We start from the raw sequence: 20,366 nt of genomic DNA on the forward strand, positions 1-20,366 counted from the left end.
ATTTTTATAACTCTTATTCTCTACTTTTTTTAATATCTTATTTTTTTCTTAATAAAAATTTTTCTTAAAAATTGAAATATTAAGATATTTTTAATAAAATACTAAAATCCTCTTTAACGCCCTTAATATTTGAAGATTTTATTTATCGTTAATGATGAGCCATGAAAATCCTCTAGATCGTTGGTTTTTGGGATTAAAAACAAAGGTTACATCAAATAATCGTCTTCCATTAAACCTTCTTACCCGAGAACAAACAATTGAACGTTTGTTATCAGCAGAATATTCATACAAAATATTGTATGAGAATCACCGTTCTTTATTTATACAATGGATGTTTGAACTGAATGAAGGATTCAGTCTAATTGTCTATGGATTGGGGTCTAAACGTAGTTTATTAATGGAATTTATTGAAAGATATTTTAAAGATAAATATGTTTTGATTATGAATGGATATAAACCGGAAATTAGTCTTAAAGGAGTGTTTAATACATTAATTAGTAATCTTTGGAAGGACCGGAAATTTGAAAGTAATGCTACATTATACGAGATGACGGAATGGATTCTTGAATGGTTAGAGGAGGATTCATATTTAGAATTTTTAGTATGGGTTGTTCATAATATTGATGGACGAGGATTGCGCTCGAAAAAAGTACAAACATGTTTATCAAGACTTGCAAATGCGAAAAAAATCAGGTTTGTTGCAAGTGTTGATCATATTAATTCAGGATTACTTTGGGATGAGGCAACAGTAGCTAAATTTCAGTTTATCTGGCATGATGCAACTACGTTTGCACCATATTTAATTGAAACGTCTTTTGAATATGGACTATGGAATAATATGAAAGGGTCTCATACAGATGGAATTCAATACGTATTAGAAACATTAACACCACATGCAAGAGAAGTATATAGAATTTTGATAGAACAGCAAATTGAAGCAAAAGAAAAAGCTAAAATAGAAAGTATAACGATTGATCATTTATATGGAAAATGTGCAGAAGAAATGGTTGTTAGTAGCAAAGAAGGTTTTCGAATGCAACTTAGAGAATTTTGTGATCATGAAATGATTAAATTAAAAAGAGATGTAACTGGAACGGAGATTATTTGGATTCCTTTAGAAAAAGAAGTACTTGAATCTATACTTGAAGATTTGAGAAATACTGGATTGTGAGAAAATTCAAGACCTGAAAAAATTTTATAAAAACATTTTTATAAATTAAATTAGTTTAATATTTTAAAAACTAACCGATGAAAACAGGGAAAAAATATAAAAGAAAAAAGAGAAAAAATACCCAACATAATAGTTATATACATTTGTTTTCATATGCTTCTTGTGCAAGCCGTCTAAGAGTATCATATTCTCCTGAAGATTCGCACATAAATCGAAATTCAGATTGAGGATTTTGAAGCAAAAGATAAGGATGATCATATTCCTAACATATATTATAAATTAGAAATAATAACATGTAATATAAATTACCACTAATTTGCCAGAATCGAGAACTAAAATTTTATCATAGTCAATAATGCTATAATTTATAATTAATATATAAAAGATCGAAATTCTAACGAACCTTTTTAATCTATGAGCAACTATAATATGTTAATATCTAACAATAAAATATGATAAACTTACTAGTTAATATAGTAGAATAAGAAAATTCAGAACGTATAGTCTTTTGTATTTTAGCATCCATATTATAATCAATAGAAGCAGTGCATTCATCCATAATAATAATACGTGAAGATTTGAGTAAAGAGCGTGCAAGACATATTAATTGCCTAATAAGCGTTATTGAAGTTTCATAGTATTTCTTAAATTTTTAATACCGCTGTCCATGAGATAAGTTATTTCCACCTTCCGCAACTGAAACAAGTTAGTACTTTTCTAAACAATTTAAAATATAACTTTGTGTATCTAGGTTTAAAAAAATATTAGTATTGGAATTTTTAGATTCATCATTTATTGTTTCAGATCCTATAAGGTGAACTCGACGTAATGCTTCAAAAATTTCCGCATCAGTATAAATATTAAAAGGATCTAAATTATATCTTAATGATTTTTTAAATAATACAGGATCTTGTGGAATAATTGTTAAAGAACTTCGTAAATCGCGAAGGCCAATGGTTGATATATTTATACCATCAATAATAATACTGCCGCTTTGTAATTCGATTAACCGAAAAAATGTTGCAGCAATAGTGGATTTTCCAGCTCCAGTACGACCTACAATTCCTACTTTTGAACACGGGTCGACTTTAAAAGAAACATTACAAATAGCAGGTTGCAATTCTGGCAAATATTGTACAACTATATTTTGAACTAAAATTTCACCTTTTTCTGGCCAATTTTTTCCGGGCCTATTAGAAGGAATAATAGAAGGAGCCTCTTGTTCAATGAAAAAAAAATTCTCGAATACGCTCAACACTAACTAGGTTAATAACAACAAATAAATTAGATAACTTACTTATTAAAGTTCAATTCATTTAGTGTATATAATCGTACTAACCAAAGCATATGATCTATATATTTTAATAATCATAAATAATACTAAGTGCTATTAACCTGTAAAAGAAACAATGTAAAATAAAGTTATGCCTTAAAAATCAATATATATATATAATCACAATAAAATTACCTGCAAAACCCGCATCAAGTTTATTTATATTTAATACTATAAAAATCCCTGCAAATATGGTAATAAGTCCTCCAATAAAGTCTATTCGTATACTAAGCCATCGATTACATGCCTATATATTATTAAAAATAATAACTAAAAATAAAGCACACTGAACCCAAAGATATATAAATGGCCTGTTATTAAGATCCAATTTCTGTAAATTTTCCCTAATAAATATTTTTTCATAACCATATGCTCTAATGGTATTGATTCCCGTTAACGTTTCTCTAAAATGCTGATATATTGGACTCTTAGTAATCGAGTCAAGATCCTTAAGTCTACGAGATGGCCGGATATAAAACAGAGCAATAGCAATATATATAATCATAATAAATATTTCCGAAATCAAAAAACTTGGTATAATATAAGTGATTACAGCAACCAAGAAAATTGAGTTAAAAAAATCATAAACAAATGTCTAATTAATTAGTATATACTAAATTTAAATTTTAAGCAATTACCAGTGATATATAAGATACCTCTTGATCAACAACTCCAATATCTAATTTTAATATTTTAGATAAGCTTTTAAAAAAAAGCAAAAAATACCATTTGAAAATCTCTTCATTATACGACCAATAGGCGTAATATCAAAGAAACTAATATAAGTAAACATCAAGAAACTAACATATAATATTTGTATTAACCGTATTTTAGCACCAAGAACAGATTGAAATAGTTTTTCATGTAATTTAATAGAAACTCTAATGCCACCAGTAAATCTGCAAAATACTGAGCATATGTTAAATGATTATAATAATCTTACGCCATTATTATCCTAAAAAAAGTCGAGAAAATATACAATAACGATATAAGTATATATATATTAATATAATAATTCACATCTAGAAAAGAATCTTGATATTTAGTTTGATGAGCATGATTAGTAGAAGTGTGACTAAATCTTCTAAATGTAGTGATAAAAAAATAATAAATCGTATAAAATATATTATTTTTTTCATGTAACTGATCCTTTTGAAAGTCTCGAGGATAATATGAAGATCTTATAGATTTATCCTGTGTCCATTTCCGAACCCATAAAGACTGACATACATTTAAAACAGGTGGTATTATGAAACTTAAAAAAAGAACGAAAAGAAAAAACTTTCCTCCAAAATATTTCATATATTCAATATAAATACTTTTGTTTATAGAACTACTTAAATAACACTCTTCTTCAATTAATTTTCCTTTACATGGGCCGAACGCATCAAAAGTTTTAGTGTTTTTAATATCATATTCATTTGTTTCATCTTTTTCCTCATATAAATCGAATGCTTGTTCCTTAGAAGAAGCTTGTGAAGAATGGATACTACGTATCAAAGAAGTAGATGAAGATACGGTCTTTAAAGAGCTTTCATGTCTATCTAATAATTTAGAATCAAAAAGATCATTTGGAGCTCCTTGAGCAGAAACTCTTCCGTTATCCATTATAAGAACAAAGTCTGCTTCTGGAACACAAAGATTCTCATTATGCGTTGTCATAATTATAGTTCTTCCATTTGATAATTCACCTTTAATACTATAAAAATTAAAAATATTCATTATATTTTATTTGATTTACCAATAATTAAATATCCATTTTGCAGTATAAGAATCAACTGAACTTAAACAGTCATCAAGTATTACATATTTTGCAGACGAATAAAACGCTCTAGCAATAGAAATCCTCTGCTTTTGTCCACCTGAAAGTATAATACCCTTTTCTCCAACTTCAGTTTGATCACCTCCATCTAGAATCTGAAAATCACGTTCAAGAGCACATGCTTTGACAACCTTATTATATCTTTGAGCATCATATGATGAATAAAATAAAATATTATTCCGTATAGTATCACTCAATAACCAGGGCTGTTGAGCACAATACGCTACCGACTCAGTAAAGCCCGTTTGATGATCAGGAATCAAATGATTTTTATTATATTTACCAGGACAAAACCCTTTGCCACTAAGATTTGTCATCTCTCCCAAAAGTGCCATTAGAAGAGAAGTTTTCCCAGAACCCACTGGCCCGATGATAACTGTTAGTTTGTCTAGAGGAAATTTTATGTTTAAATCATAAATACGAAAACTATTTAAATGAAATTCTGTATTTTTTATAACATCATTCTTTGAAGCCCAGGTGAAACTTGCATTTTTAAATCCTATAATAAGATCATCAGATGATGGAAAATCGGTATCTCTATCGTATTTCTGTATCTCTTCTTCTTTCAAAAATGCATCAATTCTATTCATAGATACTAATAATATTTAGAAAATAGTTATACATTAAACCTCATACCTTTTGAATCTAAAAAACTGGATAGTACTTCTGAAAGCTGTTCTAATGGTGTTCTAAAACTATTGAACAGGGCTAAAGAAGTAAATGCAATGGGTGCAGTTAGTTTATTATGTGCAATTTTTGTATAAACTAAAAATGTAATTAAAGAAGCAATAACAGATGATGCATTCCAGCTTAATAAAGCAAAAGATAAAAGAATATACTTTTTCCAAAGCTGTTTAATCTCATTCTCTCTAATGTTATTGATGTTTTGTGTGACATTTTCTTCCCATGCAAAATATTTGATAAGACGAATATTTTGAAAAATTTCATTTATTAAACCAATCCTAGTATCAGAAATTGACATCATCTCCTTTTGAATTTTACGATATAGCGTTGAAAAATATGTATTTACAGGCATAAATAAGATTATTGTGGAAAATCCAGTAAGAGCGCTCCATCCAAAAATTCTAAATATCAAAATAAAAGCAACAATAAGATGCAAAGGCACGGTAATAAATAAATTATGAATATATGCATATACTTCCGAAATCTTATATGCATCAATTGCTACTAAATTAATAATTGTACCAATACTAGCTTGAAAAGAGTCGATTGTATCATCATTAGACGTAATAACATTGGAACTAGTATGTCTTCTTAATGCTTTAGAATATATTTCTCCGATTAATGCAGAACGCACTTTTATACAAAGTTTGCGACCAATATAATAAGACTGGCCCATAAAAAAAGACGAAATAAGTATTGAGAAAAACATTCCAACAATATAGATCCATACTACTTCTTTTGCATGCTCTTTAGGATTATCAATATACTCAAGAATTAATTTTAAAAGTATAACGGGTGCAAATGACATTATAGAATGAAGTATTTCCCATATAAACTGGATAATAAGTGTTGCTTTAAAATGACGAAGCAATGTATATATTAAATATGACGCTTTCTTAGTAATACAAAAAGCGTCCATAACAGCAGCTGCATGTTCGCCTTCTGATAAATCCCAAATATCAGAAAATGTAAGATTTTTCCTAAATCCTTGAACAATAATCGAATCAACCCATGAAAATGTCAACATAGAAAGAATGGATGAAAGCTTTTCTTTACTAGGTTTAAGTCCATTTAAAGCAATAAGGCGAACTGTTCTATTGCCTTTTCTGCTCAACAAAACAATGACATTTAATACAGATAGTAAAACAAGATTTATAGCAGATAATATAATAAAGATAGTTGGCTCATGAGCAATAATCATAGATCGTAAATCAATATAAAATAAAGGCCAATGAAAAGCATATAAAAAAGAAGTATGATACCATAATGTAGATAGAGGAAAAGAATCTACATCAATTGACGCCAGCCGAATAACAACAAGTATAAAAACGTATACCTTTAAATAATTTAACTAATCATTTTTTTCAAAAAAAAAACCAACCCATGCAAAAATTCTAATAGTGATAAAAAGAGGATGTTTTGATCCACCAAGAAAAAGAAAATATAAAAATATCATAAATAATATAATTATTCCTTCAGTAATAATAACTGACGCTTGCTTTGGTGGTTTAACTTTATACTCTTTAAGATATTGTTTATTTGATTCATCAAATTCAGAATGTAAAAATGAGGAAGCCTTTTTTGAAAAACAAATATCCATAAAGGACATTCCCAGAAAATTTAAAGCATTATCCTCTTGAGTAAGTGAAATATATTTTTTTGAGTTTTTACAATATTTCAAAACAATAACATAAATCCCTGTAGATAATAAAATTAATAATGATATTAACAGATAAAGAGCTGAAATCCATATTATGTATCTGTTAAACACAAAAAAAATTAGACTCAAATCCTATCATTTTATTTCATATAACTTACTTATATTTAAAATATTCAGTAAAGTCGTTATCTTTCCAAATACTATTTGTGTATTCTTCTAGATACATCATTCAATACAAAATAATATGATAAAATAATATCTTCATGAAAATAAGAACTCTTTTCCTTTTTTAATGTATTTTATTTTTCAATTTTTCTATCACTTTTTAACGCTTAAAATCTCGATATTATGAAGCCGTTATATCTAATAATATAAAAATCTATATAGAAAAACATATAGAATATAAAAGAAAAATATACAACTCGACTAGCCCTGTTTATTATTTTCCTTCTAAATATCCAAAATTATTATATATTGTATATTTATTTAATAGATAATTTATCTATATAAGTTAATTATCTATTAAATCAAATGTAAATAGAAATCTGAAAATCAAATCAAGATATGCGTTTTTTAACATTTGGAGTCCATTCTGTAAATTTCGGCAAAACTGTATTATATGGTTTATAAGCTCCACGAGAAAATGTAAGATTTGGTTGAAACGGCTTCTTCCAAGAAGGATCCAATTTTTTCATAGAATTACCACCCGTATCAATCTTTGATGGGGGGACATCCACCATATATCGAAGCCATGCATTCCTATCTGGGTTAATATAAAAAATCTTTTTTAAATATTCGTTTATGTAAATATTATTTTTACCATCCTGGTTCTACCTGAGATGCATCAAAAGATGATGATTTATAATCTACCCATCGTGTACGATCTGTAATACTTAATCAATCCTTTTTTTAAAAAAAAATTATTACTTGGTGCTTCTTCCAAATTTTCATAATACTTATTTCCATAACTAAAAATAACTCTAAATTTATGCATTTTTAAAAAAAGAAAAGAACCTATCTGTTCCTACAAGATGACCATATTTCGTATCTCCAATAGTTTGCATTTGATGGCTATTTTAATTATATTAATACTCTCTTCAACATATACAATACTTACGCGTACGCAGACAATCCAATTTTTTTAATATTTCTAAATGTTCTTAGAAGATATGACACTTTTTATTCATTAATATCTATATATATGCGCTTATTTCTTACTTTCTATATAAATTGTCTTGAATATATGCTTATTTTACTAAGGTTTACGATTTAATTATCAGACTTCCTAGACATTATTTAATAAAATACCATATATTTTAGAGATAAGAAGACATAAAATATAAGATATTCTCAGTTATATGCGCTAGATTTGTTAGATTTAGATGCTTTTTAAAGGGTTTATTGCTCGGGAATTGGTTGATCTTGCTTTTTATGATTTTTGGTTAATTTATAGTAGATTCCAAATGCTCAGAATGAGCTAAAAAGTAGTCTTCAACGTGTTTCTGAACCAGTATTAGAAGATTTATTAGAGGGATTAAGTCAATTTGCACCATCATTTGTTTTGAGCAAAGAAAAAATAACAATTTTAACTGAACCAAAGGAATTCTTTTTTACATTAAAAAATAAGATTCTAAATGCAAAAAGAAGAGTATTCCTGTCTACTTTATATATAGGAAAATCGGAATATGAACTTGTTGGTTTTTCTAGCGTTTTTTTTAAAAATTGATAATTAATCAGTATACTGTTTTACACAAAGCACTTTCATTAAATATGGATTTAAGAGTATCAATATTAATGGATGCATTGCGGGGAACACGTGAAGCTCCGAATCCTACAAGTGCATCACTTTTAGTACCTTTAATATCATTATTCGGGAAACATCGAGTTGATATTTGTATGTATCATACGCCTAATTTTTCAGGATTAAAGAAAATGCTTCCATCAAGAATTAATGAATGTTGGGGGGTTCAGCATATGAAAATATATGGATTTGATGACGAAGTGATATTATCAGGGTAATTAATTTATCTATATGAATGATAGTTAATTATTAGAGCAAATTTGTCTTGTGAATATTTTACAAATCGTCAAGATCGTTATCATCTTTTTTCGTCGCCTCAATTAACCGATTTTTATGCTACTATTCATCAATTTATATCATCGATATCATACAAAGTAGTTCCTAGTGATTCTCCAGAAAAAGTGGCGTTAGTATGGTTAAAAGACACTAACTGTCCAGAACCAACTAAAGATCCAGAAAATTTTAGAAGGCATTCTACTTCTGCTTTACTAAAATTATTAAAACCGACACCTATAAATACTAATGAAGTGTTTTCTACAATAGTTTATCCTTTATTTCAATTTTCACCTATTTTTAAACCTTATGATTTTTCAACAGAGAAGAAAGGAATTTGTTTAATACTGGATACTTTTCTTTCTAGTCAATCTAGTGATTATGATTGGATCTTCACATCTGGTTACTTTAATACACATAAAGATTATTCTAAACGATTGTTAACATCTAATTCCAAGGGCTGTGTGATTGTTTCGTCGCAACAGGTGATTTTTTTCTTGATTATTTTCCCTATATAAATAGGTAATAGGCAAATTCATTTTATAATTCTCCGTGGCCTTCAAAAATGATTCCTTCAGCATATTCATTTTTAGCTGAACGTTTTCTTTTAAATGTTTATAAAGCTAATAAACAAAATAATATTCATTTGGAAGAATGGAAGAATGGACGTTATGGTGAGGGAGGTTGGACCTATCATGCTAAAGGTTTTACATTGATGTTATAATTATTTTTTTATTATCCTAAAACAATTAGGATTGTGGATAATGCCTTCACCGGAAAACAAAGCGAAAGGACGTAAACCATATATAACTTTTATTGGATCATCGAATTTTAGTCGTAGATCACATTCGTTAGATCTTGAAGCAACTGCTCTTATTATTACTTTTGATACAGAATTGCAAAAAAGCTTGAGGGATGAAATTGAAAATTTCCGTAGTTATTCTAAGAAAGTTAATTTAAATGATTTTTCATCTCCGGATAGAAAAACAGGATGGTTCGTTAAATTTTGTGTTTGGATATTAGGAAGGATGTTTTAGTATTTTTAAATAGTATATGCAAATGGTTTATATATTTATATAATATATATAAATATTTTTTTGCAAGAATGCATCTTATTTATTGCATAAGGATTAATAATTTGATTAATAAAGGTATTCTTTTTTAATTAATTTTTTAATGTCTAAATAAAAATATAGTTTACTAAGTAAAGGAGACTAAATTATACCCTCATTTACTTAAAAATAGTATTTTTTTATAGGATTAAAAATATTTATTTATAAACATGTATATGATCAATAATAATTAAATATTATTTATTTTAAATAAGAGTTCATTAAATATAGGAATTATATTAGAAAAAAATCAGAAAATTTTTTGATAAATTATTCATCCTAAGAAGATTAGTTAAATAAAATTTGTATTTTATATTGTTTTAAATTTCAAAATAATATTTTTCAGAGTTAAAAAGCTATTTATTAAATAAGAAACATACGAGATATTTAATCTCATTCTGGTGAAGAAATTCAAACATCATTAAATATATTTATTTATATATTTAAGATTTTTTTTTACCTTTTTTCTAAATATCTCAAAAATAATGAAAATACACGAAAAAGCTAAGAATTTAAATTTCAAGTCCATATATAATAATAAAGAATTCTTAAGAATTTAATTATTTGAATAATGTTTAATATGTTTTGTATTAATTTATCGTACTCAAATGTAAAAAAAATAGGATAGTGTATAAATATTATATATAGAACTATTAAAAAAATAACAGAGAAAAATTAATAATAAGTACTTTATCAACAGATAAAGCAATATAAAACAATATTGTTTTTATTACAGGGATAGTTAAGGTTTTTAAAGTTTTAATACTAAATTAAAAACTAATAAAATGTTTAAATTGAGATTAACATTCCTCTAAAAAAACAAATACAGTACGATATGACCATAATGCTCTTAAAAAGGACAAAAATAAAATATTAATAGATAATATTTCTATACATCTTTAATTCTAATATTCCCACGTAATAAACCAGTACGTCTGGCAGCAATAAGACCCACTTTTTGACCAGCAGGAGCATAACGAGAAACAGTAGATGCATGCCCAATGTGTTGCTATATATTTTGTAAGACATATATTTTTAAATAATAAAAAACATACATGATTACCACCACCAAATGGATGATCTACAGGATTCATTGCCACTCCCCTTGTTCTTGGCCAACAATTTCTTTTAACTCTATACTTATGATAAGCTCTTCCACTAATATTCATGTAAGACAATCAATATTCATTATTAAAAAAAACTACTTACGCTTTAAGTATAGGCTTATCAATTCTTCCTCCTCCTGCTACAATACCAATCATACCACGACATGTAGAATCAACAACTTTTTTCGCACCAGAAGGCAGCTTTATGCGGGTTTTCCCGTTATCCGGATCATGTCCAATGACAATTACATAATTTCCAGAAGATCGACCTAATGAGCCTCGATCCCCCGTTTTTTCTTCTACATTACTTGCTATTGTCCCTTCCGGCATATTTCCCAATGGTAAAACATTTCCAACTGATAATGACGCCTTTTTTCCTACATAGATAAACTGTCCTGTATACATTCCTTCGTTTGCAATAAATGTCTCAATTCTCTTCTTATATCTATATGGATCTCGAAAAACTACCTTAGCTAGTGGTGCCCCTCGACCAGGATCATGAATAATTTCCTTAACAATTCCACGATAATAACCATGCTTTTCCGTATAATCTAAAACACGATGTAGTGCTGCACCTTTTCTCAGTCGTTGATGTGCCTTAAAAATTCCACCACTAATAAAAAATCCATCAGTAAAACGAAATACAGGCATATTTAATAATGAAATAATTATTTTCTGTGCTTCAGCTCCCTTTTTTATACATTATATCCTTATTTTTTATTATTTATATTTATTTCTTTATTTCTTCAAAAATTACTCAAATTTTCTCAAAAAAAAAGCCAGAAAAAAGAGGCAACTAAAACAACAGGATCCACAATTATATTAAAAGAACCTAATTACTTACCATTTCCTCTGAGCTCGAATAACTCGACCCATTTTTTATCTAGTTTTTTAAGAGGTTTAAATTTTTTAAGTCGTTTTTATCGATGTCAAGGCAGTGAAAAATTCATGAAAAAAAAAGTATTAGACTTTGCTCAATAAATAAGGGGATCCTAATATAATAAAGATATATTTGTTTATATTAGTTTATAAAAGTGTAGATTTTTTTTAATTTAATGAGAGAAAAAAAATTTAATATAGAAATATCATAGATAGTATTTGATGTTTGTTAAAGTTTTATTATTTTTATACGAAATCCAGAAATCAATCATATTGATCATGAAATATTTGTTTTGGAAAAGGATATGTAGAACCGCTTTGTCTAATACAGAGTTGTGCTAGCCATATACCACATCGAACAGATTTTTCAACGGAATAGCCTAAAACTAAACCAGCGACGAAACCGCCGGCAAATGCATCACCAGTAGCATTAGTATCTACAATTTGATCATCTGAAATTTTTGGAACAGCAGCCTGATTTATTACTATTTTTTTATTATAAGATTCAATAAAAACGATATCGCCAGATCCTTGAGTAATAACTACAATTCTAGGTCGACATGTATTTTTTTTAGGTAACCGAGCAATATACAAAGCAATATCTATAACATCCTTTGTCTAATAGAATTAAGTATATTTGTTTTGAAGAGATAATTTAAGAAACCTTTAAACCACGTGCTTCAGCAAAAGCAATTGCTTCTGCTTCATTACCAATTAAACAATCCCAATATTGAGACAAAGTGTCCATTACATCTTTATATACATGACATAAATATTCGGCAGATAAATTCATAATGAAAACCTTAAAGCTTAATTTTTTTTTGCTTAAAAAACATAAATACCTTATTTTTTATAGCAGCCTCCTCTGATAAAGAAATTACAGATAAAATACAAGATGATAAATGGTAAGCTTCAACATAATAATAATCTGCATTCTCGACAAGAGCCCATATTTTAGGAGATTTTAAATGAGCAATATTATAATTACTAGCAGCAGCAAGCCGTGTTGCCAATGATCTTAAAATATTTAAACAAAGCAATTTAAAGAGAGAAAAATACCTATCCTTCCCACTCAATATAACAGCACATACTCCTGTAGGTGTAGTAGCGTCTATTAAATATTCCGTCCTTAATCCTTCTTGTTTCGTAACAGATTTTAAATGATCTGCAAATTGATCTTTTCCAACACATCCAACATAGACAGTAGAATTTTCAGGAAGAATATACTATCATATTTTAAGATATTTAAATAGAATATATTAATGTACTTGAGCTCCACGAAGTGTGTTTTGAGCTGACCCTCCTGCAATGTATTGAGCATCAGAAAGTTCTGCTATTTCTTGATAAATTGGCATATGTTTCTCTTCAGAAAGAATAGAATCATTGGGTTTTAATCCATATCTAGCTTTTTTTTTAATAAAATAGTCAATATATCTATTTTATATCACTTTTTAAGAAAACCGCAATCTTTAACTTGGATATCTAATAATGGATTTCCTGAAATAAAATTTTAACCACAATATTTTATTAAATATATGAGTCTATACCTAAGCCAAAAAGAACATATTCTTTAACCATTTTTAAAAGTCAAAAACTTAAAAAATCGAGATCGATATAAAAAAAAATCCCGAGTAGTATAATTGCTAAAAATAACAAAATTAATAGATAAAATATTATCATACTCTAGAATTTTTTGAAATAATTCTATATCATATGAAATCTTTAATTATATAAAATTAGTTTTGTCTATTAATAAGCTGATCATTTTTAAAAATAAAAATCAATATGATTTATTTGTTTCTACCACCTCCAAACCGTATACTTGATGGAACAAGTCGAGTAGATGTCATTTTATTAACAAGTTTTTCTATTTCAAAATCTTGATCCATTTTTTCAAGATTTTCAGGTTTTAGTCTCTTTTTAACATTTTTCTTCGAGACAAGAAGGCTTGTATCCTTTGAAGAAATTCCTGTATAAATCACATCGAAATGATACTCCTATAAACTTATATTAGAAAACATATTGATTATTATCCAAAAATGAAAAAGCTTTTGGATAAAAATGTTCTCTCATCAAATGTTTCTTTCTTTTTTTGACATTTATAAATAATTCTTGACAGTTTTCAATAAAACATTTAAACTATATATTAACCATTAATTCATCTTTAAAAAATATATATAAAATTCTTACAATTCTTTCTCCTTTCTCTTTTTTTAAACAAAAAATAGGATCATGTACTTCTGAAATATGAAGATCCATCATTCTTAATGACGGAAATACTTTTCTACATTCAAAACACACATTACAATGTTGTTTTTGATAATGTGCTTCATAAGCCGAAAAAGACATAAAGCTTGACGGCTGATGCATACATTCTGTTGGAAAATGACACGTTATAACTGGTTTTGCTCTTTCAACTACTGTTTCTTCACTTTCACTATATAAATTAATTCTTCTTTATTTAACATCAAAAAACTCACTTGAACTCCAGTTTTTTCAGCTTATTTGAAGCCAATGATGCTTCGTATATATCAGATGGTTCTTCATTCTGGTTCTCAAGAAATACTTTGTTATCAATAGAAATAGTTAATCCTCTTTTCATTAATTTTTAAGTACGAGGGCTGCAGCTCAACCTCAAAAAAAAATAAAAACCGCATATAAGATGGGATTTTCTTGGTTATACCTTATTTTCCGGTATTTATCAAAGTAGGGAGATAGGAATAGAAGGATTGAAGATATATTTTTGCTTATATGGCTTTTTTAGGTTATTATTACGAGGATTTTATAGATCAATTACAGGTATGAATTTTGTATAAAATAATGGGAAAAAGGGATTAATTTGAGTAAATTAGTGATCCATCATGAAATGATTGATTTCAAGAAGCCTATTATTATTTTTTGTACCCATACAAACATGGGAAGTATTTTTTTATGAAAAAAAGACAAGAGATTGATATATAAAAAAGATAATAGATATAGCAATAGTTGCAGCAACATTTCCTAGGCCAGTCCGGTTTTGGGTAGATTTAATAGATATATGTTAATGAATAAGTGTATAATTAGATGTTTTTAGGCAAAAAGCTCTATTTTTAAGATCAATCCTATTGTGACAAAAGTTCTTAATAGTTTGGGAGTAATTCCTGTTGGTAATAAAGAATAATTAATATTTTTAATTGCTTTTTTTATACTTAATTTCTTAATTATTAATATAGACAGAGAAACAAAGAATAATCGTGTACTTTTTGAAATTACATTTAATGCAATGAAAGAATTAGAAACGTTAGTAATTTATCCAGAGGGTATTTAAAGATATGAATAGATTATATATATTATATTTAATTTAGGTACATCACATACTAGTCCGCATCTTCTTGATCTAAAAGATGGTGGATCATGGGTTGCTCTACAATATAAATATAATATTTTTAATCATAAGGAAAACCCCTCAAGAATGTTTGATAAGCTTAATGATGTAACACTTCTTCCTGTCGGAATAACTTATTTCGAGAAATCTAAATATCGAAGTAATGTAATTGTAACGTAGGTTATATTTTTCTAAGTCTATTTAATTTTCTTATCATTAGCTATGGAACGCCTATTCATATTGGCATGTATAAAGACGATTTTTTAATAGAACCTAAAAATACGGTAAAAAAATTAACTAAAGTTATCCAAGAAAGGCTTTGGAAAATCACCATTAATGCAGAGAATTGGTAAATACAGATAATTTTAAATAACTTATTTAATAGATAAAAGGGATATATTAAGAATTTCCGAATTTTCTCGGACCATATTATTTGGAGACAATAAAAATATTAATGCAAAAGATTATATATCAATAACACAAAGGTGCCGTTTTAAAAAAAGAAATTAATTCTAATACATATTAGTTTTATAAATATCTATGAATTACAACGACTAGATCCTTCTCATAATGATATTTCAGATTTATATAATATTTTAGAAAAAGAGTTGAAAGCTTTAAAATTATCGTGTATAGAAGCTGTTGATATTATTAATTTGCATACAATATCTAGAAGATGGTTTTTATTTCAAATTATTCGAACGACAATTTTTTTGATGATACATATTTTGCTTGTGTTGCCTATAATTCTTATTCATATACCAGCTTATATAATATGTAATGAGAAATGAATTTTTATACCTTTTAATGATAATTTAAGGTTACCTAGTTGAAAAAATGCAAAAGTTTGATGAATCGAAGGTTTTTACTTTTATTTTATATTTTTGAATTAACATTAGTATTTAGGCTCAAAATAAGATTTTAATAGGATTTCTTGTTTTCATAACAATAGATATTTATATCTTTTTTGCTATCCGGAAAGTCTTTGCATTTCATTCATTAAGTGAAACAATTTCTTTAAGTATTATTATCATTACGGTTAATTATTATAATAAAGTATATAAATATACATGCATATTAATATTTTAATAAATATATAGATAGTTGATGGTTTTTACGATAGATGGAAACATTATAAAAAGACATGGAATCTTGGATGGGTTATTTTTAGTCCTTATGGTAAAAGTTATATTCTTGAAAGATTACATGAATTACAAAAAGCTAAGAAAAAGCTAATAAATATGATACAATCCGGACAAGGAAAGGATATTGATATAATAAGGGAAGCATTTGAATCTATATATATAAAACATTTTCATATAGAATAATGGGTTAATATTTATCATTTACCCCAAAAATAATATATGCAAATATATTTCATATAATTCTTTCTAGACAAGTCCCTATATTTATATTAAAAATGATGAAATATCAAAATATCGAAATTTCTAACATGTTTTACAAATTCGTCATATAAAAGTGCGCCTAGACGAGCAGGAGATTTGGATACAATAACTCCAGCCTTTTCCAAAGCAGATATCTAAAACATTAAATTATTATTTTTCTTAGGAAAATTACCTTAGTATTCGCTGTTCCTTTTCCTCCTGTTACAATTGCGCCCTATTTATGAAGATTAGGATATTATTTTTGCATTTTTGGATATTTTACAGCATGGCCCTAAAGATCTGTTAATAATCATATTGTTATATAGAATTAAAATACCATTCTACGTCCAGGAGGAGCTGAAATCTAATAAGAAGTAAAATCAGAAAAAATAATGGATTAAGATATATACCCCAGCAATAAAGGAAACAATTGGTTTGGGTGACGATGAAAAAAGATTTGCCTCCTTTAAAAATTCAGCTGCATTCTCTTCAGCTAATAAAATAATTAGAAAAAAAAAGATATCCACATAGTTATACCAGATCCCCCAATTTCACCAATAATAATAATTCCTTTTGTTTCTTCATCTTTTAAGAAAAATGTTAAGGCGTCAATAAAATTAGTTCCTCTTTAAATAATTAATATAATATAAGAATAAAAGGATAAATTACGGGAATGGATCTCCTCCAATTCCAATAACTAAGCTTTGGCCGAGCCCAATATTTGTTGTTTGATTGACTGCTTCATAAGTTAACGTTCCTGATCGGGAGACGATCCCAACATTTCCTTGTTTGTGAATATGACTAGGCATGATTCCAACCTTACAACGGCCTGGTGCAATAATTCCTGGGCAATTAGGTCCAATTAATCGCGTTTTAGATTGAACTTTAAGAATTTGATTGATACGAATCATATCATACTGTGGAATTCCTTCTGTAATAACTACAACAAGAGGAACTTCCGCTTCAATTGCTTCTACAATTGCATCTGCTGCAAGAGGTGGTGGAACAAAAATAGCAGAGATATCCACTTTAAAATATTTCTCATTAATTCATAATCAAAATAAAAAAATATAATTAATAACACCTTTTGTATTTTTCATAGCTTCTTTAACATCCTTAAATACTGGAAGAGAAAGATGCATTGTTCCTGCTTTTTTTGGGTTTGTTCCTTTATATTTTTAATTTAAAAAAACTTATTTTTCCCATTTATACCTCCAACAACACATGTACCATAATCTATTGCTTGTTGTGCATGAAAAGTCGCCTATAATTTATATCAAAATTAAATACTATTAAATGAGCTATATATGGCTACTTGTTTCCCGGTAAAACCTTGAAATATTACTCTTGTTTCTTTTGTTAAACGCAAGTTTTTCAATGTTTCATCATATAAATTTTGATGAGCAACAAAACATGTACTAAAAGAACATATTCTAGACAAACTATGTTTAAAATAGCTCCTTATAAATCGTCTAGTAAGCATCTTAGCTCTTAAAGCTTAGATTTTAAAAAAATGAGGTTGATATTGAGCGTTGGACGGTAGAAAATATATGAAAAAACATGTAAAAAACAATGATAAATAAGAAAAAATAAGAAGAGTTATTTCATATTTTTATACAAATATATATATGATTTTGAATAAAAGTATGTATTTTATATTTTAAAGATGGATTAGTAAGTTGAAGGATATAAAGACAGAGTTAAATGTATTAAAGAAGAGTGTTGGGGTTAGATATGAAGAGAATTGAAAGAACTGTTATAGGGAATATAGATTATAATTTGATATAGATTTTTAAATTTTAGAAAAATAATAAAAGCTATAATTTTAAAAAATAAGATAGTAATTAAAATATTTAAAGAGTTGAAAGAAATAAAATGATTTAAATTGGGAGATATTTTATTATTTTATATTTTTAGAAAAATTATAACTATGTTTTTTTCAGTTTTTAGAGTTTAATTTTATAAAAGATTGAATATTTAAAAATTTTAGAAAATAAGACTTTAAAGTTAAATGTTTAATTTAAAAAAAACATAAAGTAATTGTTTTAAAAACTTCTTTAAAAGGTTTCTGTATTAAAATATTAAAAATAATCCTGCTATTTCAAAAGAAAAATATATTTCCTAAGTTAAATATGCTCATTCTAATTTAATTTATAAAAACTAAACCAAATAAACATTGTAATTAAAACAATATATATTTTTATTAAACCATTTTTAAATCCTAATATATAACTATGAAAACTAAGAAAAATGATTCTCAAATAAGATGAAACAAATAATGATAAATAAAAATATTCTAAACTTAAATTTTTGGATCAATATTTTTAGAAGATTTTAAAAGAAAATATTATGACTGACGGCATTCAACAGGATCGTGCTTAGGTTTATTATCGTCTTTGCCACCTAAATTATTACCATTATCATTGTCGTCATCATCATCATTGTCATCATCATCATCATCATCATCGTCATCATTGTCATCATCATCATCATTCCCATCCTCATCAGTATAATCCTGGTCAGAATCGTCACTATATTCATCTTCATAAGCTAAAGCAACACCAGTAAACCAATCAATTGCTCTAGGAATCAACTTTACATGATAAGTTATTGGTTAAAAGAAAAACAAAAAAAACACCTTTTCTTTAATATCTTCACCATATTGATAATCTGCTTCAAGTCGATTATCGATATCCGAATCATCAACATTTTGAATATCCGAAATCACAGGAGGAGCAAAAAACCTAAAAAAGCTTTCCGTTTGAACAACTTTCTTCACAACACGAGTTTTCTTTGTATCTAAAAAACATTAACAATTATTGCCAATGCAACCATAAATATTTACTTTTATTACGCTGCTTTTTGATCTCGACTCTCGTTGTCAAATCTTTGCCTGTCTTCCAGTCGATTTTATCTCCTTCTGCATGATCATAGACAAAATCACCACCATAACCCAACTCCGCTCTATAATAATACGTTTTATTAATTATTTTATTAGAGAAAAACTCATTATCTGCAAAGTAAAACTCTAATCTAAACCCTGGCTTATCAAGATAGGCCAGCCGAATATCTACCAAATAACACAATGCTTTTTCATCCTCTGGAGTAATAATTTCTGCTAAAGAAGGAAAATTTTTCATTGCAGTTAGCCAAAACTGAGGAATACCCTTAACATTCTCATCAGATCCATAACTTTTATTCTCAACATCACATTTCTTATTATCTGTATCATAAATTTTCCCAAATTCACGACCTGCTTCAATTTCATCATTTGTAGGTTCTATTGCACCAATAATAATAGCTGAGCGTCTATTATACAAAGGAGAGCACAAATCATGATACTTTTTCTCTAATTCCAATATTTCGTTTTGAAATTGTGCTTCAAGTTTTGAATGTTGTACTTGAAGACCTTGTAATCCTTCCACACGAACTCTCACAGCTAATGGTAATGATTCAATATATCCTGATGATTGACCAACCAGTGACCCTAACTTTCCTTGAATCATGGATATCAACCCAGGTGCACGTGATAAAGCACTATGTGTAGATATAGGAGGATCTGTTCTCTTTATTAAAAAAAATAAACATTAAGCCTCAAAAAACCTTCTCGATCATCTTTCGCTGATGAAACTACCGGAGCAGGTGAACTCGAAGATACATTAGACCCTGAAATAATAGAAATATTGTTTCCTGCTGGGGTATTCTGTGGGGTTGGTGCAAGATGGTCCATTACTTTTTTATTATAAATATTTAAATTTTCTGACATTTTCACCGTT

The 20,366-nt window shown here is 27.4% G+C and overlaps 10 protein-coding genes across 10 annotated transcripts; 3 read left to right on the forward strand and 7 right to left on the reverse strand.

Annotated features, from left to right (window-relative positions):
• Positions 1-116: 116 nt before the first annotated feature.
• Positions 117-1,171, forward strand: PNEG_00697 (hypothetical protein; the record flags this gene model as incomplete). Its single annotated transcript, XM_007874405.1, has 1 exon — positions 117-1,171. Exon 1 carries the CDS (start codon positions 152-154, stop codon positions 1,169-1,171), a length of 1,020 nt encoding a protein of 339 aa, XP_007872596.1. The 5' UTR covers positions 117-151.
• Positions 1,172-1,304: 133 nt separating this feature from the next.
• PNEG_00698 (hypothetical protein) lies at positions 1,305-6,899 on the reverse strand (the record flags this gene model as incomplete). Its single annotated transcript, XM_007874406.1, has 16 exons — positions 1,305-1,433; positions 1,481-1,529; positions 1,575-1,593; positions 1,637-1,782; positions 1,831-1,867; positions 1,910-2,428; positions 2,640-2,751; positions 2,797-3,099; positions 3,143-3,183; positions 3,231-3,280; positions 3,329-3,403; positions 3,448-4,203; positions 4,246-4,921; positions 4,963-6,346; positions 6,392-6,770; positions 6,829-6,899. 16 exons carry the CDS (start codon positions 6,897-6,899, stop codon positions 1,305-1,307), a joined length of 4,746 nt encoding a protein of 1,581 aa, XP_007872597.1.
• A 328-nt stretch (positions 6,900-7,227) lies between these two features.
• On the reverse strand, positions 7,228-7,734 carry PNEG_00699 (hypothetical protein; the record flags this gene model as incomplete). The annotated part of the gene is made up of 4 exons (XM_007874407.1): positions 7,228-7,429; positions 7,491-7,554; positions 7,598-7,638; positions 7,685-7,734. 4 exons carry the CDS (start codon positions 7,732-7,734, stop codon positions 7,228-7,230), a joined length of 357 nt encoding a protein of 118 aa, XP_007872598.1.
• Positions 7,735-8,052: 318 nt separating this feature from the next.
• PNEG_00700 (hypothetical protein) lies at positions 8,053-9,810 on the forward strand (the record flags this gene model as incomplete). The annotated part of the gene is made up of 6 exons (XM_007874408.1): positions 8,053-8,085; positions 8,127-8,363; positions 8,408-8,685; positions 8,725-9,229; positions 9,274-9,448; positions 9,498-9,810. 6 exons carry the CDS (start codon positions 8,053-8,055, stop codon positions 9,779-9,781), a joined length of 1,512 nt encoding a protein of 503 aa, XP_007872599.1. The 3' UTR covers positions 9,782-9,810.
• Positions 9,811-10,745: 935 nt separating this feature from the next.
• On the reverse strand, positions 10,746-11,838 carry PNEG_00701 (60S ribosomal protein L2; the record flags this gene model as incomplete). The annotated part of the gene is made up of 4 exons (XM_007874409.2): positions 10,746-10,865; positions 10,912-11,014; positions 11,066-11,575; positions 11,807-11,838. The coding sequence occupies 4 exons, from the start codon at positions 11,836-11,838 to the stop codon at positions 10,746-10,748; spliced, it is 765 nt and encodes a 254-aa protein (XP_007872600.1).
• A 230-nt stretch (positions 11,839-12,068) lies between these two features.
• On the reverse strand, positions 12,069-13,419 carry PNEG_00702 (hypothetical protein; the record flags this gene model as incomplete). The annotated part of the gene is made up of 7 exons (XM_007874410.1): positions 12,069-12,459; positions 12,506-12,643; positions 12,684-12,858; positions 12,901-13,067; positions 13,110-13,242; positions 13,290-13,338; positions 13,389-13,419. 7 exons carry the CDS (start codon positions 13,417-13,419, stop codon positions 12,106-12,108), a joined length of 1,047 nt encoding a protein of 348 aa, XP_007872601.1. The 3' UTR covers positions 12,069-12,105.
• A 212-nt stretch (positions 13,420-13,631) lies between these two features.
• Positions 13,632-14,443, reverse strand: PNEG_00703 (hypothetical protein; the record flags this gene model as incomplete). The annotated part of the gene is made up of 4 exons (XM_007874411.1): positions 13,632-13,838; positions 13,861-13,980; positions 14,032-14,278; positions 14,322-14,443. The coding sequence occupies 4 exons, from the start codon at positions 14,441-14,443 to the stop codon at positions 13,632-13,634; spliced, it is 696 nt and encodes a 231-aa protein (XP_007872602.1).
• A 60-nt stretch (positions 14,444-14,503) lies between these two features.
• Positions 14,504-16,533, forward strand: PNEG_00704 (hypothetical protein; the record flags this gene model as incomplete). Its single annotated transcript, XM_007874412.1, has 13 exons — positions 14,504-14,547; positions 14,606-14,640; positions 14,694-14,762; positions 14,815-14,861; positions 14,915-14,987; positions 15,054-15,140; positions 15,186-15,381; positions 15,426-15,554; positions 15,598-15,690; positions 15,732-15,982; positions 16,026-16,066; positions 16,112-16,261; positions 16,306-16,533. 13 exons carry the CDS (start codon positions 14,504-14,506, stop codon positions 16,531-16,533), a joined length of 1,443 nt encoding a protein of 480 aa, XP_007872603.1.
• PNEG_00705 (hypothetical protein) lies at positions 16,380-18,111 on the reverse strand. The gene is made up of 11 exons (XM_007874413.1): positions 17,906-18,111; positions 17,803-17,854; positions 17,675-17,758; positions 17,260-17,617; positions 17,128-17,216; positions 17,001-17,083; positions 16,928-16,954; positions 16,874-16,882; positions 16,784-16,825; positions 16,659-16,745; positions 16,380-16,608 (listed from the first exon to the last, which is right to left on the reverse strand). The coding sequence occupies exons 1-11, from the start codon at positions 18,071-18,073 to the stop codon at positions 16,597-16,599; spliced, it is 1,011 nt and encodes a 336-aa protein (XP_007872604.1). The 5' UTR covers positions 18,074-18,111; the 3' UTR covers positions 16,380-16,596.
• A 795-nt stretch (positions 18,112-18,906) lies between these two features.
• PNEG_00706 (hypothetical protein) lies at positions 18,907-20,356 on the reverse strand (the record flags this gene model as incomplete). The annotated part of the gene is made up of 4 exons (XM_007874415.1): positions 18,907-19,183; positions 19,229-19,389; positions 19,436-20,149; positions 20,194-20,356. 4 exons carry the CDS (start codon positions 20,354-20,356, stop codon positions 18,938-18,940), a joined length of 1,284 nt encoding a protein of 427 aa, XP_007872606.1. The 3' UTR covers positions 18,907-18,937.
• Positions 20,357-20,366: the final 10 nt, after the last annotated feature.

The sequence above is a fragment of the Pneumocystis murina genome, assembly GCF_000349005.2.
Source record: "Pneumocystis murina B123 chromosome Unknown supercont1.2, whole genome shotgun sequence".
NCBI lineage: Eukaryota > Fungi > Ascomycota > Pneumocystomycetes > Pneumocystales > Pneumocystaceae > Pneumocystis > Pneumocystis murina.

Bases quoted from the DNA above. Each gene is read 5' to 3' on its own strand.
- PNEG_00705 (XM_007874413.1), bottom strand. From the start codon at position 18,073: ATGCTTACTAGACGATTTATAAGGAGCTATTTTAAACATAGTTTGTCT. The intron at 17,084-17,127 runs GTATAACTATGT...TTATTTTATTAG, and splicing joins TGGTGAAATTGGGGGATCTG to CTGAAGAGAATGCAGCTGAA. The intron at 16,955-17,000 runs GTATATATCTTA...ACTTCTTATTAG, and splicing joins TTGTTTCCTTTATTGCTGGG to ATTTCAGCTCCTCCTGGACG.